Source organism: Ochlerotatus camptorhynchus, unplaced genomic scaffold (assembly GCF_037179485.1).
Source record: "Ochlerotatus camptorhynchus isolate MF236.1 unplaced genomic scaffold, CSIRO-AGI_Acam_v1.1 ptg000323l, whole genome shotgun sequence".
Classification (NCBI taxonomy): Eukaryota; Metazoa; Arthropoda; class Insecta; order Diptera; family Culicidae; genus Ochlerotatus; species Ochlerotatus camptorhynchus.
This window is the reverse complement of record NW_027040811.1, coordinates 1,654,081-1,669,112: the sequence shown is the minus strand read 5'-3', so window position 1 is coordinate 1,669,112 and position 15,032 is coordinate 1,654,081. Positions and strand designations below refer to the sequence as shown.

At 42.7% G+C, this 15,032-nt stretch overlaps 1 protein-coding gene and 1 pseudogene across 1 annotated transcript; both read left to right on the top strand.

Annotated features, from left to right (window-relative positions):
• Positions 1 to 4,290: 4,290 nt before the first annotated feature.
• LOC135707946 (uncharacterized) lies at positions 4,291 to 5,356 on the top strand (annotated as a pseudogene).
• Positions 5,357 to 13,991: 8,635 nt separating this feature from the next.
• Positions 13,992 to 14,753, top strand: LOC135707945 (uncharacterized protein K02A2.6-like). Its single transcript, XM_065229866.1, has one exon. It carries the CDS (start codon positions 13,992 to 13,994, stop codon positions 14,751 to 14,753), a length of 762 nt encoding a protein of 253 aa, XP_065085938.1.
• The last annotated feature ends 279 nt before the right edge of the window (positions 14,754 to 15,032 follow it).

The window sequence follows — 15,032 nt, the reverse complement described above, 5'->3', positions numbered from 1 at the left end:
TTCAAGAAGTTGAGGAGGAGATCGGTCGGCTGAAGAACAACAAAGCAACTGGTGTAGATCAACTACCAAGTGAGCTATTAAAATACGGTGGTGAAGCACTGGCTAGAACGCTGCACTGGGTAATTGCCAAGATTTGCGAGGAGGAGATATTACCGGAGGAGTGGATGGAAGGTGTCGTATGCCCAATCTACAAAAAGGGCGACAAGTTGGATTGCTGCAACTACCGCGCGATCACACTGCTGAGCGCCGCCTACAAGGTACTCTCCCAAATTCTATGCCGCCGTCTGTCACCATATGCAAGAGAGTTCGTGGGGCAATACCAGGCGGGATTCATGAGTGCCCGCGCTATAACGGACCAAATTTTCGCGATTCAGCAGGTTCTGCAGAAATGCCGCGAATACAACGTGCCCACACATCATTTGTTCATCGATTTCAAATCCGCATACGACACAATCGATCGAGATCAGCTATGGCAGATTATGCACGAGTACGGATTTCCGGATAAACTGACGCGATTGGTCAAGGCGACGATGGATCGAGTGATGTGCGTTGTTCGAGTATCGGGGACACTCTCGAGTCCCTTTGAATCTCGAAGGGGGTTACGGCAGGGTGATGGACTTTCGTGTCTGCTGTTCAACATCGCGTTAGAAGGTGTGATCAGAAGACCTGGGATAGACACGAGTGGCACGATATTCAGGAAGTCCATCCAGCTCCTTGGTTTCGCCGATGACATTGACATTATGGCACGGAACTTTGAGATGATGGCGGAAACGTACATCAGACTGAAGGTTGAAGCTAGACGGATTGGACTTGCCATCAACGCATCAAAGACAAAATACATGAAAGCAAGAGGTTCTAGGGAAGACAATGTTAGCCTCCCACCCCGAGTTCAGATTGACGGTGACGAAATCGAGGTGGTCGATGAGTTCGTGTATTTGGGCTCACTGGCGACCGCCGAAAATGATACCAGCAGAGAAATTCAAAGGCGCATTATGGCAGGGAATCGTGCCTACTTTGGACTCCGGAGGACGCTCCGGTCGAATAAAATTCGCCGCCGCACGAAGTTGACTGTCTACAAGACGCTGATTAGACCGGTGGTCCTTTACGGCCACGAGACCTGGACTATGCTCGTGGAGGACCAACGCGCCCTTGGTGTTTTCGAACGGAAGGTGTTGCGTACCATCTACGCTGGAGTGCAGATGGATGACGGAACGTGGAGGAGGCGAATGAACCACGAATTACACCAGCTGCTGGGAGAACCGTCCATCGTCCACATTGCAAAAATTGGGCGACTACGGTGGGCTGGGCACGTCGTAAGAATGCCGCACGAAGACCCAGTGAAAATGGTTCTAGAAAGCGACCCAACAGGAACAAGAGGAAGAGGCGCGCAGCGGGCAAGGTGGATCGAACAAGAAGAAGGTGACCTGCGGACCCTTCGCAGACTACGAGGCTGGCGAACTATGGCCATGGATCGAGTAGAGTGGAGACGACTTCTTCGGACAGCAGAGGACAACAAGGCCTTAGCCTGATTGGTAAGGTAAGAAGATAGTACCAGAGCTGAGCCAAAAAGTTGAGCTCATTTCTTCGGGACCTTCTAGTCTTAGAGTTACCTCTATGGTTATAACATGTTATAGCGCTATCTTGATGGTGGTTTCTGTGTTGCAATTATTTGACAACCGTTATAACATGTTATAACTCTCCAGTCTGGACAGCGTTTTAAGCACAGGTGAAGAAATTGCGCCTTAATGGAATAGTTTACCATCAGATCTACTCGAAGCAAAGGGGTGCCATTCAAGACAAATGAAAGATTTTCCAGTCGAGAAATGTCTTGATCGACAATTTATCTTGATCAACAATTTGTCTTGATCTAGAATTTGCATTGTTCAAAAATCTTCTTTGATTGTGGAAATCTGTCAAGGTCTGAAATTTTCTATGGCCATCAATTTACGTCGAACAAACAATCCGCCATGATGTTTTGATGAATAATTTTTCATGATTAAATAAAATTGCCGGTGCCGGTGGTGTAGTGGTAAGCGTGACTGCCTTCTAACACCCCAATGGGCCTGGGTTCAATCCCAGCCGAGTCAATGGATGATAATCGATGTCCGTCGGTGATTGGCACTAGATTGCGGAACAGAGACCGACGTTAAATAAAGGAAAGAAGAAGAAGAAGAAGGTTTAATCCAAGGGGTGTCACTCAGCACCGTGTGCCAAAAATACATATGGAAACCTTGGGTATACTCATTGGCACTTAAAGAGCCTAAATTTATAAAGAGGCTGTCCGTCAAAGTCATAGGAAAAGTCATTCCAATCGGGCAGAAGACCTGTCAAATGGATAAGATGTCGTCTCTTTATAAATTCAGGCTCTTTAATTGGCACTGTTTGGCACCCATGGTACATATTTTTATGATTTATCAGGTAAATGGCATCACCATAGAGGTAACTCTAATGCCTTGTTCAGACTGGAGAGTTATAACATGTTATAACGGTTGTCAAATAATTGCAACACAGAGACCACCATCAAGATAGCGCTATAACATGTTATAACTCTGTAGTCTGAACGTACTATAAGACTAGTAGGTCCCGAAGAAAATCATTATTATTTTTGGCTCACTCAGTACCAGAACAACGGTCCCAAGCAGTCCCAAGCTATTTCACTCACCCCTGCATGTTCTGCATGAATCCACACACCCCTGATGTTATCTGTCAAACTTTCATAGCGAATCAAAACAAACATAGTGTAGTAATAGAATTTCAACTAGAATAGGGTACGTTAATCGTTTGCTTGGGACCAATAGGCTACTAAAGTGGTGAGCCAATTTAAAATCGTTAGTTTCGTATTGATTGTTGGCATCACTGCACTATTTCTGCGCCTGAGCAGTGCGGATAATGATGGGTATATGATTGTTACTTCGGTCATTCGGACTGCCTAACATGATTGGTGCTCATTTTCCAAAGGCGGGGCCAATCTTAAGTTAGGTACTAAATATACTATGAAATCTGTGAAAGGGAATCTAGTATCATGTAGACAAAACGTCCAATGTAACACTCATTGATTATGTCATTGAGAAAAATCGTCCAATGTAACATGTCCGATGTACAACTCGACTTGCCAAAACGTCCTTTGTGGTTTTTTCTATGTTGTAGCATGAAATTCAAAGTAAAATTGTGATTTTACCGTTTGTTCTGAATTTTCAACGTTATTATACACTGACTGCATTAAAAATAGTATTGCAAAATGTATGGTTTTTAAACAGTTAAAATAATAATCTGTCGAACTTCAACTTCGATTTTCTCAAAATGGTGGATATGTTACATTGGTCTATTTGAAAAGTGACGCGAGAACTCACCTTTACCATAGAGGTAACTCTAATAGTACGTTCAGACTACAGAGTTATAACATGTTATAGCACTATCTTGATGGTGGTTTCTGTGTTGCAATTATTTGACAACCGTTATAACATGTTTCTCCAGTCTGGACAGCGTTTAAGACTAGTAGGTCCCGAAGAAACGTGCTCAACTTTTTGGCTCAGCTCTGGTACTATCTTCTGTCCCAAGCTAATCGATGCACCTCTCGAAACAGGAAAATCCACGGAACCTTCATCTTATCTGTCAAACTTTTATGGCGAATCAAAACCAGGCCAGCCACTGCCACAAACATAGTGTAGTACTAGAAATTCGACTAGAATTGTGTACGTTAATCATTTGCTTGGGACCAATAGGCTAGTCAAGTAATTAGCCAATTTAAAACCGTTAGTTTCCACCGGTTGCCTTTACTGCCATAGGGAAGGTGCGCTGTCATTTGACAGCTATAGCAAGTTTCGAAAAACGTAAACATAAAAAAGATTTTCAGAGGCAGTAATAAAAGTTAATTTTCAACAGTTTTCCTATATTGTGCATGCTGATTTCTGTAGTGCAAATATTTCCATTTTGTTTGGTAGGTCAGATTTTATACATAGATTCGTTTTCCTACGATAATAATATGGTCAAATCATAAAAAAAAAGATGGCCATGTTTTGTCGATGTTAAAATCGTCAAACATTGTTTGAGTTAATAATGAATGGAAAAGTGTTTTTATCATGCAGTGAGTGATGTGAAAATGTTAATAAATGTCTAAATTTATAAAAAAAACTTTGAGATGTAGAGTTTCTTTTGTTTAAACTTGAGTATCGTTTCTCCTATTTGCAGGAATTTTCAAAGGTGGTGTTTAAAATGCAGGAAAAAACAGTTGGTAATCCAAGAATAAAAATCGAATTAAGCTTCAATTATGTTCAATTTTAGACTCTGACTATGGACACAATCCGTGTAAACATCGATATTGTCGATTTATTCGAGTTTGCGAAGGAGAGCCGTAGACACTGGATCGAAGGAAATGAACTCTACAAGAATAACCATGTTATAATTGTCGGTGTAACAAAAATTGATGGACCGCACATCCATATTTTTTGTAGCTGCTTGAGAGGCTCGAATCCATCCGATCCACCGAGAGAAGTAAACATCACAACATCCCAGTTATTTCAGAACTGGTCGATGCATTGCTCGTGTCCAGCCGGAAATTTCCGGTGTAAGCACCAGTTCGCTTGTTTACTTTTCATCCATAAGTAATCAATATGACTTATACATGTTCATATCACATTTGTTAATAAAATGCATTTACAGCAAAAAGGATTTGGATGCCCTTTCCCCTACAGATGTACGTCAGCGGTGGGGGAAAATCGCTTAAAATCAAGCGGAGAATTTATACGAGCCCATTCCTCTGTCCAAGTTATGTGGACAACGTAAGAAGTCTAGCTCAGTATCATTGACGGACGAACTGACTGATGAACTCCTCAACGTTTTTGTTACTGGTATTACATTATGCCCGTCTATTATATAATAAAAACATTTGATAACTTCAATTTCTAGGGCTTCCTAATTCAGCACTGGCAAAATCTATTCGTGGACGAAATATTCATGTGCCAAGTAATCAGAAGCCCAAGCCAATGTCCACTAATGAGCAACCCAACTATACAGTAGTTTTTTCGGATGGTCCTCCCAGCATGCCATTATGGAACCCACCTCAGCGCATGCAGACTCAACCAGCTCTAAGCACTACAGAAGAAACCAATATCAGCTCGTATCTTACTTCACTATTCGACGTAAAGCATATTACAAGCAGATGGAAACACTATTTTGGTCCAATGAATGGTCCATGCCTATATACTTTCTATGAAAGTAAGGTTTGCTTGACTGCTGCAAAGAGCCTGTCTATTTGTCTTCAGACGTACAACCAATCGAATGATACCTGGCAACGTGAACGCCGTATACGCATTACAGCCAGCGGATGCTATGATCTATTCACTTTTTATAGGAATGATACTGGTGATAGAGACTGGGTTAAAAAGTTATCTCCTATCGTACACCCATTGGAAAAGCGTATTCCAGCATTACAGTACGGCAGAGACATGGAGCACAAGGCCCTGGAGTGCTATAGAAGAAGGAAAGCTAACAAAACAATAATTAGAATGGGACTGGTGATACCTCCTTCGGCCCCATTTATTGGATGTTCTCCAGATGCGTTTGTTTTGGATGACAAAAAGTTGGTAGAGATTAAGTGTCCTCTTGCCGGAAAAGAAAAATCAGCTAGCGATATTATCTCTCAGCTGAAATATATAGATACCTCCAAAAACGACCCACAACTGAAGAAAAAACATGCATACTATGGACAAATTCAGCTGTCAATGTGTATACTTGCTGCAAAATCAGCTGATCTAGTAATTTATAGTTCCTTTGAAAATGATATTTTCATAATCCAGGTGCCGTACGACAAAGAGTTTATCTCGGAACTTTTCGTAACGCTACGAGAAATTTATTTTAACATTTTCTTACCTGTTGTTTGTTCCAATTAAATGAGTAAGTGATTTTCAATACTTCTTTTATTTTGTTATCCATTGATTATTCTTGCGAAATAAACACATTTTAATTAATTGGTATTACTTCAAAACAATCGTTTTATTTACTAAATCTATCATCTGCCAATATTGGAGCCGACAAGTTTGTAACACCAGCTAGTATTATCATCACATCGTCCAGAATGTAAAGAATGGACAAATCTAGCTTGTCCGTGAGTATCCTGAAGTTTTTCAATCTTTGAATTGCTCTCTCGACATGAACACGTGCTCCTGCAATAGCTACATTCGTGGTTGCTTCTATATGGGACAACTGACTGTCAAACAACGTTGGAGGTCGCACCATTTCAAGATTATGTTCGGCCAGTTCTTTAGCTATTGAAAATCCCTTGTCCACCATTACCGCGTCGTTTTCTTCGAATAAGTTCACCATTCCACAAGCATTAAATATATGTTTGTCAGAAGCCTTGCCTACAAATCCTGGGCTGATATAGTTGAAGCAGCCACCAGGAGTTACTGAAACCAGGTATTTGGCGGTTTCTCGACCTTTATAGTGAGAATATGTTAGAACGCGACAATGAAGGCAATTTGATCTTTGTATAGGTATTTCAGTACAATCTAGTACCGCACGGACGTTCCCGTACTTAGAAAAATGATATGGTAAATCGTCTTGAATAATTGTTTTAGAAAGCCATGGAACTGCAACGCGCAACATATCAGCAATAATGGGAACACTCTCGTGAAAATATTTTGAGGCAGTTCTGGGCATTACGTTGAAAAGCGATGCAATACACCGGAATGACAAGTTGGATTTTAGCTTAATAAAAACTAGCAAAATCAAATTTCTCATTGACACGTCCCACCGCGAGAATAGCCTTGATTCTGGTACTATTTGAATAGCCTTGACCAATGTATCCAATAACTTGAAGCTGCATAAACCGGTCCATGAAACCAATTGTTCTTCAGAGCTTATTTCAAATACTTTTCGTTTCTTTCGCTCAAGAAGTTGCTCTAATTCAAGAGTATTAACTTGAATTACAGCATCGTGAAATGAGACGATAGGATCAGGACTGGTTAGCTCAAGATCGTCAAACATACCACGATCATCCATTTGAGTCACATCTTGATTTTTGCGAATTTCTTCTCTCATCCGTGCTCGGTTTTCACGATCTCGATTCAGTTGGCCTGACTTTTTCTTTAACTCCACGTTCTTAGGGATTGCACCGTCCCTTAAAATAAACTTGGTTTGGTCAGAAGATTCTAAAACATATAATTTCTCAGTTAAAATTCCTTTAGATTAATCGTAAAACTTACTGATAGGATAGAAATCGAGTTTATCGAAGTGGCGGCTGCAAACACGGGAAGAAAGTGTCGGATGATATTTTATTCTTAGGGCTTTGACCCACTTCCGCCAACGATAAGAGTCTTTGTCTTTCTTGGGAAATCTGTGAAATGATATCCCATCTTCCCGTTTTAATAAGCAAGAAGGTACCACGCATCGCAGATACGCTTTACGTTCAAACTTCTTGGAATTCATGTCCATTTCACCTGAAATATATTGATGAAAAACGGGAATGTTTCTAAATGAATCGCAACCAAACCGTTAATATACGATAAATGCATGCATAGTTAATTATTTTTATTGATGCGATCAAGTCGACAATGAATTTTTCATTAATAAAACTTGAAGACAAGAGAAGATAAAATTGAGGCAGCGAAAAACACCTCGAAGAAAACTTACTTTTACTCCGTATAAATCCATTGACTAATTGAACAGCTACTGTAAAAAGATAAACCACGCCAGAGTTTCACGATTTATTGATAACAATAAGTACTTTTCTTTGATTTTCACTTGAAAACAATAAAAGAAAACTGTTGTCTTCGTGCAATTATTTGTTTACGTTTTTCTCATTCTTCGTGAAACTCAAGTAGGTGTCGCCACCGTACAGCAACATTGCCGTATTGTCCTCAACCGGAGCAACAAAAGATGACGACCGGGTGGTTCGCTTCCCAAGCTGTTGTTGCTGCTGCCGCCACCTCTGACGGTTACTTTTGCTCGGCGAATTGTATGGACTGGCGGCGCTACCAACTGCTGCTACTGGACGGATCGTGCTGAAGTGTCCATTCCGGTCGTTCCATCCCCCGGTCATCAGAAGCAGCCCCGGATCCCGGCTTACCCAAATGCAGTAGACCTTCGACATGGTGTACAGTATGTCGATCGATCACGTTGCCATCGTAGTGAATCGCTTCCCCGCGGTACTTCCCATCCGCACGGCCAAATGTCGTTTCTGTTGATCTGGCGTTGGGTTTAACATAGCGGGGAGTTGAGACCGTCGGAGGAGCACTCAGCGGAGCCGAATAGTTTTCATTGGAGGAGTTCTTCATCAAGGCTGAATGGATCAATCAAAATGCTGAGGTTTTGACAGAACTGTGCTGTGGCTACCACAGTATTTTACATATGATCATCCATATACAGTAGCGCCAAAAGTATGCTGTGGTGGGTTCAAAACTTGACCATCTAAATTGATCAATTGATATCCTCCGATTAGTATAGTTTTTCCTTCCAACCACTGAGCAGATTCTAGCATTTGTTATTCTCCATTTTTAGCTTAAGACTACGATTTTCCTCTCTTTAGTATCGTTCGAGTGTTTTTGCAGCGATAATGGATCAATGAAAATGCTGAGTTTTTGACAGAACTGCGCTGTGGCTACCACAGTATTTTACATTTGATCGTCCATATACAGTAGCGCCAAAAGCATGCTGTGGTGGTTTCAAAACTTGACCATCTAAAATGATCAATTTTGTAGGATGCAATGTTCGGATGCGTTCACACTTTTTCGACATTATGATAAGATTTGAGGTTTGATTTGTCGAACGAAATTGATGAATTTACGCTACGGTCGACCGGCAGATGGAAATGATGTGAAAATGATAATGACGTTTTGCTACCTGTCAAATCGTATGGAATATTTTTTAGTACATCATCACTTTTATGGTTTTGGATTTCAAACCTAGGTGTCGCATGCACTGGTGCAGTTTCGCGTAAATTCACCAATAGGTTTGTATTTAATATTCATTCGACTCATTCAGCAAAAAAGCCGCAAGTGCCTTGAAGATATTTATTTATTTATTTTCTAAAATATCATGGATTTGAACCGCTAAAGTACGCTTGATTTGTGTTTTGATGGCATACAGCAGCAAGGTAAACCAGTTTAACTATTCAATTTTGTCCTGTGTATGATTTGACTGATTTTTTATTTTCCAGTGTGATTGGCCGGTTCATCGCCATTTGATCATGGCATGGTCAACAAAACAGTGTTTATATATTACCACAGACAAACAGACGTAACACTTAATTATGTATCTTCGTTCACGCATTTAACGGTTGATTTGAATATTATCAGTTCCGCGAACTACTCGCCGCAGCGCTGATATCGGATCACTTTGACGTTTCTATACATTCTATAGAACTTTCATGCAATATTGTTTGCGAGTTAGCGAGAAAGCTTGTTTTCCGCGAGAAGCCCGAGAGATGTCGTTACTGAGGTCCTATGTTTTCAAGAAAAAAAAATCAAAGAGTTACGTCTGTTTGTCTGTGATATTACGAAGCATGTATGATATAAGAATAATCATGCCGGACAGCAGGTGTAAGAGCCTACTATGATTTTTTTCGAGCTTCAGGATCTTGTGAACAGAACTATAAAACTTCAGAACATTTTAGGCTGTGAACCATTTGCCGAGTTAAATTTAACTCGTGGTTAAAAGTGACATTACGAAAGTTATTCTGTATGTTCGAAAATCCCTGTGCTGTCGATCGACCGGTTTTCAAGAAGAACTCAGCCACGATTTTCAAAATTTAACTTCTAGTCTGTTAGAAATAACCACGCTCGAATAACAGGGTTAATCGATAACTTTTCATCTGTCAAATTTTAACCAAGAGTTAAAAAAAATCCGTCAAATGGTTCAGAGCCTTATAGATCTTCAGATTAGTGTTCAAATAAATTATCAAAATTTCAAGCTAGCTAAAATATTATCAGATCAATTTATAAAACTATAAGGATAATTTTGCAAATCTTCAGGGAAATTCACAAAACTTCAGACAAGTCCAAGAATCTAGTGAATGTAAAGATTTTCACAGAAGTTTGAAGATCTACTGATAAATTATTGAACATCAGAAAAGTTCGAAGATCTTCAGAAAAAATACAGAACTTCTGAAAAAATCACAAGAATGGTCCAGAAAGTGCAGATTTTCTGAAACATTTTTAATGGATCTTCAGGGAAGCCCGAGAGCCTACAGAGGAATTCACAAAACTTGAGAGAAGTTTGCAGATCTACTAAGACATCTAGTAGTATCTATAGTATAGAACTATGGAGCTTCAGGCAACTTTATAGAATTTTAAAGATATTTGCAGAACTTCAAAAGAGTAGATATTAAGGAATTTTGCTGATCTTCAGAGACATTCAGAAGTTCAGCAAAAATGTGAGATCTTCAGAAAAATTCGTAAAAATTTTAAGAAAAGTACTTCAATTACAAAACCAAATCTCAGTGAAGTACGAAAGTTCAAGATTTTGCAGAACTCCATGGAAGTTGGAAGTGGATAGATGTAGTAGGCCTTGCCTGACTGTCATAAGTTAGAGATTGGTTCTTTATCCGACCATCAACCAAGATAGACGTAATAAATAGTAGCTCTTAACAACAGCTTGTTTTACTTGTTGGCCTTGGTTACGGATATTACAATTGGCGACGAGAAAAATTTTGGAAGCACCTTGAACCTCGAAGCAAGAAACCTCAAGTAAGAAAATGTCTGACGAGGATCTTCGGAACGCCATCCTGCAGCTAACGAATCTCATCACGAGGCAGCAGCAGCAGATTGAAAACCTGGAAAATCGGGGAAATCCGACTGCAGTCCAAGGCAGTGAGAAGATTATTGAGTCCTTGGCAAGCGGGATCCAGGATTTCCAGTACGATCCGGACGGAGGAGTTTTCTTCAATGGCTGGTATGCGAGCTGTCCAAGCTCACACCGGACCAATTTAAAGCTCTCCGCTTCGTCTGTGGACTCCAATCGCCACGGGATGCGGACATACGAGCTAGGTTGATCTCGAAATTGGAAGCCGACGAAACCGCAGTCAACGAATTGGGAGAAGCCACCAGCAAGGTAACCCTGGAGAACCTCGTGGAAGAATGCCATCGCGTGGCCAATCTCAAGCAGGACACATTGATGGTGGAGAACAAAGAAGCACACAACGTTAACATTTTTTCTCGCAACCAGAATAATCCTGCCTCAAAAAAGAACCAAAAAGTGCCGAAAACGCCATGTTGGAAGTGTGGCGACCAGCAAGTGAGTGTCCGTTCGCTTCGCACACCTGTTCAAGATGCAAGCAACAAGGACACAAGGAAGGTTATTGCAACAGCAACAAGAATGCGCCGTCGAAACCGTTCAAACAGGCCAAATCCAAAGAGAACGTGAAGACAAAAAGCATCTACACGGTTCGCAACATCGGAAGCAAGCGGAAGTTGATCCCGGTCGAGCTCAATGGTGTAGCAGTCAAACTTCAACACGACTCGGCGTCCGACATCACCATAATCTCAGAAGAAACATGGATCAGCATCGGACAGCCACCCACTCAACCGACGGAAGACTCTGCAGTTACAGCAACTGGTGGCAATCTCAACCTTCTCGCTGAGTTCCAGACCGAGATCACCATCAAGAATGTTACCAAGACTGGTCGCATTTTCATCTCAAGCAGCGCTGAACTCAACGTTCTAGGAATCGAGACTATGGATCTGTTCGATTTGTGGTCTGTGCCGATAAGCAGCTTAGTCAACGTCGTACACCAACGTTCTGATCAGTTCACCAATCAACTCAAGCAACAGTTTCCGGAAGTTTTTCGAAGCACGCTGGGTAGATGCACAAAAGCGCAAGTGAAGTTATACCTCAAGCCTGACGCACGTCCTGCATATTGCCCGAAACGACCAGTAGCGTACGCTGCACTCGCCAAGGTGGACGCAGAACTTGAGAGGCTCCAGCAAAACGGTATAATTTCTCCAGTTCAATTCTCGGACTGGGCAGCACCAATAGTCGTCGTACGCAAGTCGGACAATGTATCAGGTCGTGTATGTGGCGATTATTCGACGGGGCTGACGACCTCTTTGCGGAGCTAGCTGGAGCACGTTACTTCACTCATCTCGATTTGTCTGACGCTTACCTACAGGTCGAGGTCGAGAAGGAATCGCGAAAGCTACTCACGGTCAACACGCATCGTGGACTGTTCCAGTATTACCGACTACCACCCGGAGTCAAGTCGGCACCTGGCGCTTTCCAGCGCATCATCGACAGCATGGTGGCCGGCATCCCTGGAGTCAAGCCGTGTTTGGACGACATCCTCATCGCTGGTCGCACCAAGCAGGAACACGATCGCAGTCTCTACGCTGTTCTCGAGCAGATCCGTGAGTATGGCTATGGTTACGCCTCGAAAAATGTCCTTTCGCACTCTCCCAGATCAAGTTTCTCGGACACATCGTGGATAAGGACGGTATTCGGCCTGATTCTTCAAAAACAGAAGCCATTTCCAAGATGCAGTCTCCGAAGGATGTCCAGCAACTCCGTTCCTACCTCGGTGCTGTCAACTACTGTGGTAGATTCGTTAAGCAGATGAAGCAACTCAGGGCTCCTCTGGACAGCCTCCTCAAGAAAGATGCACGCTGGAACTGGACCAAGGATTGCCAGAAGTCTTTCGAGCAGCTGCTTACACACTACTACCCGTCCAAGGAAATCGTTGTTGCAGCAGATGCATCGAAGTACGGCCTTGGCGCTGTCATCATGCATCGATTCCCGACCGGTGAAGTGAAGGCAATTGCGCACGCCTCGCGCTCACTGACCCCAGCAGAGATGAACTACGGACAAGTGGAGAAGGAAGCATTGGCCCTGACATTCGCTGCCACCCGTTTCCACAAAATGCTGTATGGACGACACTTCCTCCTGCAGACCGATCATCAACCGCTACTCAAGGTTTTCGGCTCAAAGAAAGGTATTCCTGTTTACACCGCAAATCGTTTGCAGAGCTGGGCCTTGACACTTCTGCTGTACGATTTCGACATCCAACACGTTTCATCGACGAATTTTGGCTATGCACACGGAGAAAAAATACTACCCAAAATATGAGTTCTTTTTACTTAATATTGACTTCAGCCTCTCACTTGCACTCGTTATTGTTGTCAAAAAAGGAACGAGAGATTCGACCCAACGATATAGTTCATCCCAATAAGTTACTTCTGAGTAAATTGCATATTCTTAAATTTACGTGAATTAAACTTAATTTTGGGTAGAATAAACTTAAGAGTAGGTAATTTTTTTGCCGGTGTTAAATTGAAACTACTATATGCGATTTACTCAAATTTGGGTTATTGGGCTGAACCCCAGAATTGAGGGAAAAGTACTTAATTTTGGGTAGTTTTTCATTTCCGTGCAGATTTTCTATCCCGGCTAATGTCATCGTAGCATAGACCAGATGAGGATTACGTCATAGCCGCCGTGTGCGTCGAATCTGAAACAAAAGCAATTCTCGACGACACCATCAGCAACCTTCCAGTCACGCACCAGATGATTGTGGCTGAGACGCGAAAGGATCCAGTTCTTCAGCAAGTGGTGAATTTCCTTAACGAAGGTTGGCCAGCAAATGCGAAGCAAGTTGCTGGTCCTGATGTCAAGAAGTTCTTCGCCAGACGAGATGGACTTCAAGTTGTCGACAACTGCGTTATGTTCGGCGATCGAATCGTCGTCCCATCAAAGTTTCGAAAGCGGATCGTTCGTCAACTGCATCGTGGACACCCAGGAATGGACCGAATGAAGTCTACTGGCCTAACGTTGACGACGATGTGGAGCAATTTGTCCGTCAGTGCACTGCATGTGCTGAAGCAGCGAAGTCCCCGACAAAAGCAACCTTGGAGTCATGGCCCCTCCCGGACAAGCCATGGCAACGTGTCCATATCGATTTTGCTGGTCCGATCCATGGATACTACTATTTCGTCATGGTAGATGCTTTCTCTAGGTGGCCCGAAATTTTTCGCACTCAATCCATTACCACAACTGCAACCCTGAATATGCTGCGTGAAACGTTTTCTCGTTACGGCAACCCAGACACATTGGTCTCAGACAACGGAACGCAATTCACCAGCGAGCAGTTTCAACAGTATTGCCGTGCAAATGGTATCACCCATCTCCGCACTGCTCCCTACCACCCGCAGTCCAGCGGCCAAGCGGAGCGATTCGTTGATTCACTCAAGCGTGGCCTCAAGAAGCTAGCCAAGGGGGAAGGATCACCCACACTGGAGCACCTGCGGACATTCCTTTCGGTGTATCGTTCAATCCCAAATCGAAACACACCACAGTCGACGTCTCCAGCAGATGCATTCCTCGGAAGACCAGTGCGCACCACTTTGGACCTACTGAAGAAACCTGTTCCTGTAACTGAAGCTGTCAAGAACCACAAACAAAACGAACAGTTCAATTGGCGGCATGGAGCAGTCAAGCGCGAGTTTGAAGAAGATGACCTGGTCTACGTTGAACAGCACCGCAGAAACGCCAAATCCTGGATTCCTGGTCGAGTCATTGAACGGAAAGGTTCCGTCAACTATATCGTTGCACTGGACATGAACGGGAGACCGAAGCTGGTGAGGTCGCATGTAAACCAAATGCGCCCTCGTCACACTTCTGATGATCCAGAGCAAGCGACGCAGCAACTACCATGGGAAATCCTGCTTGATGAAATTCAAGATAAAGCTGTACCGTTGGATCCAGAAGTGCCAATCAATCACGATGTCCCTATTCCTGTTGGTTCCGTATCACTCGAAGCTGATGGTTAAGTGGCAAGTACGTCTGCCAAAAATCCTTTTTCGACAATCGATCATGAACCTGCTGCTCAAGATGGAGAACTTCAGTCCGCACAAAAGCCCGTGTCATCTGAAGCAGTTGGAGACTTTATTCGACGTTCTGTACGAGAATCAAGAATTCCAAGATGGCTCTCTTCCTATGACATTTTCTAAAAGGGGGAGATGTAGTTGGCCTTGCCTGACTGTCATAAGTGAGAGATTGGTTCTTTATCCGACCACCAACCAAGATAGACGTAATAAATAGTAGCTCTT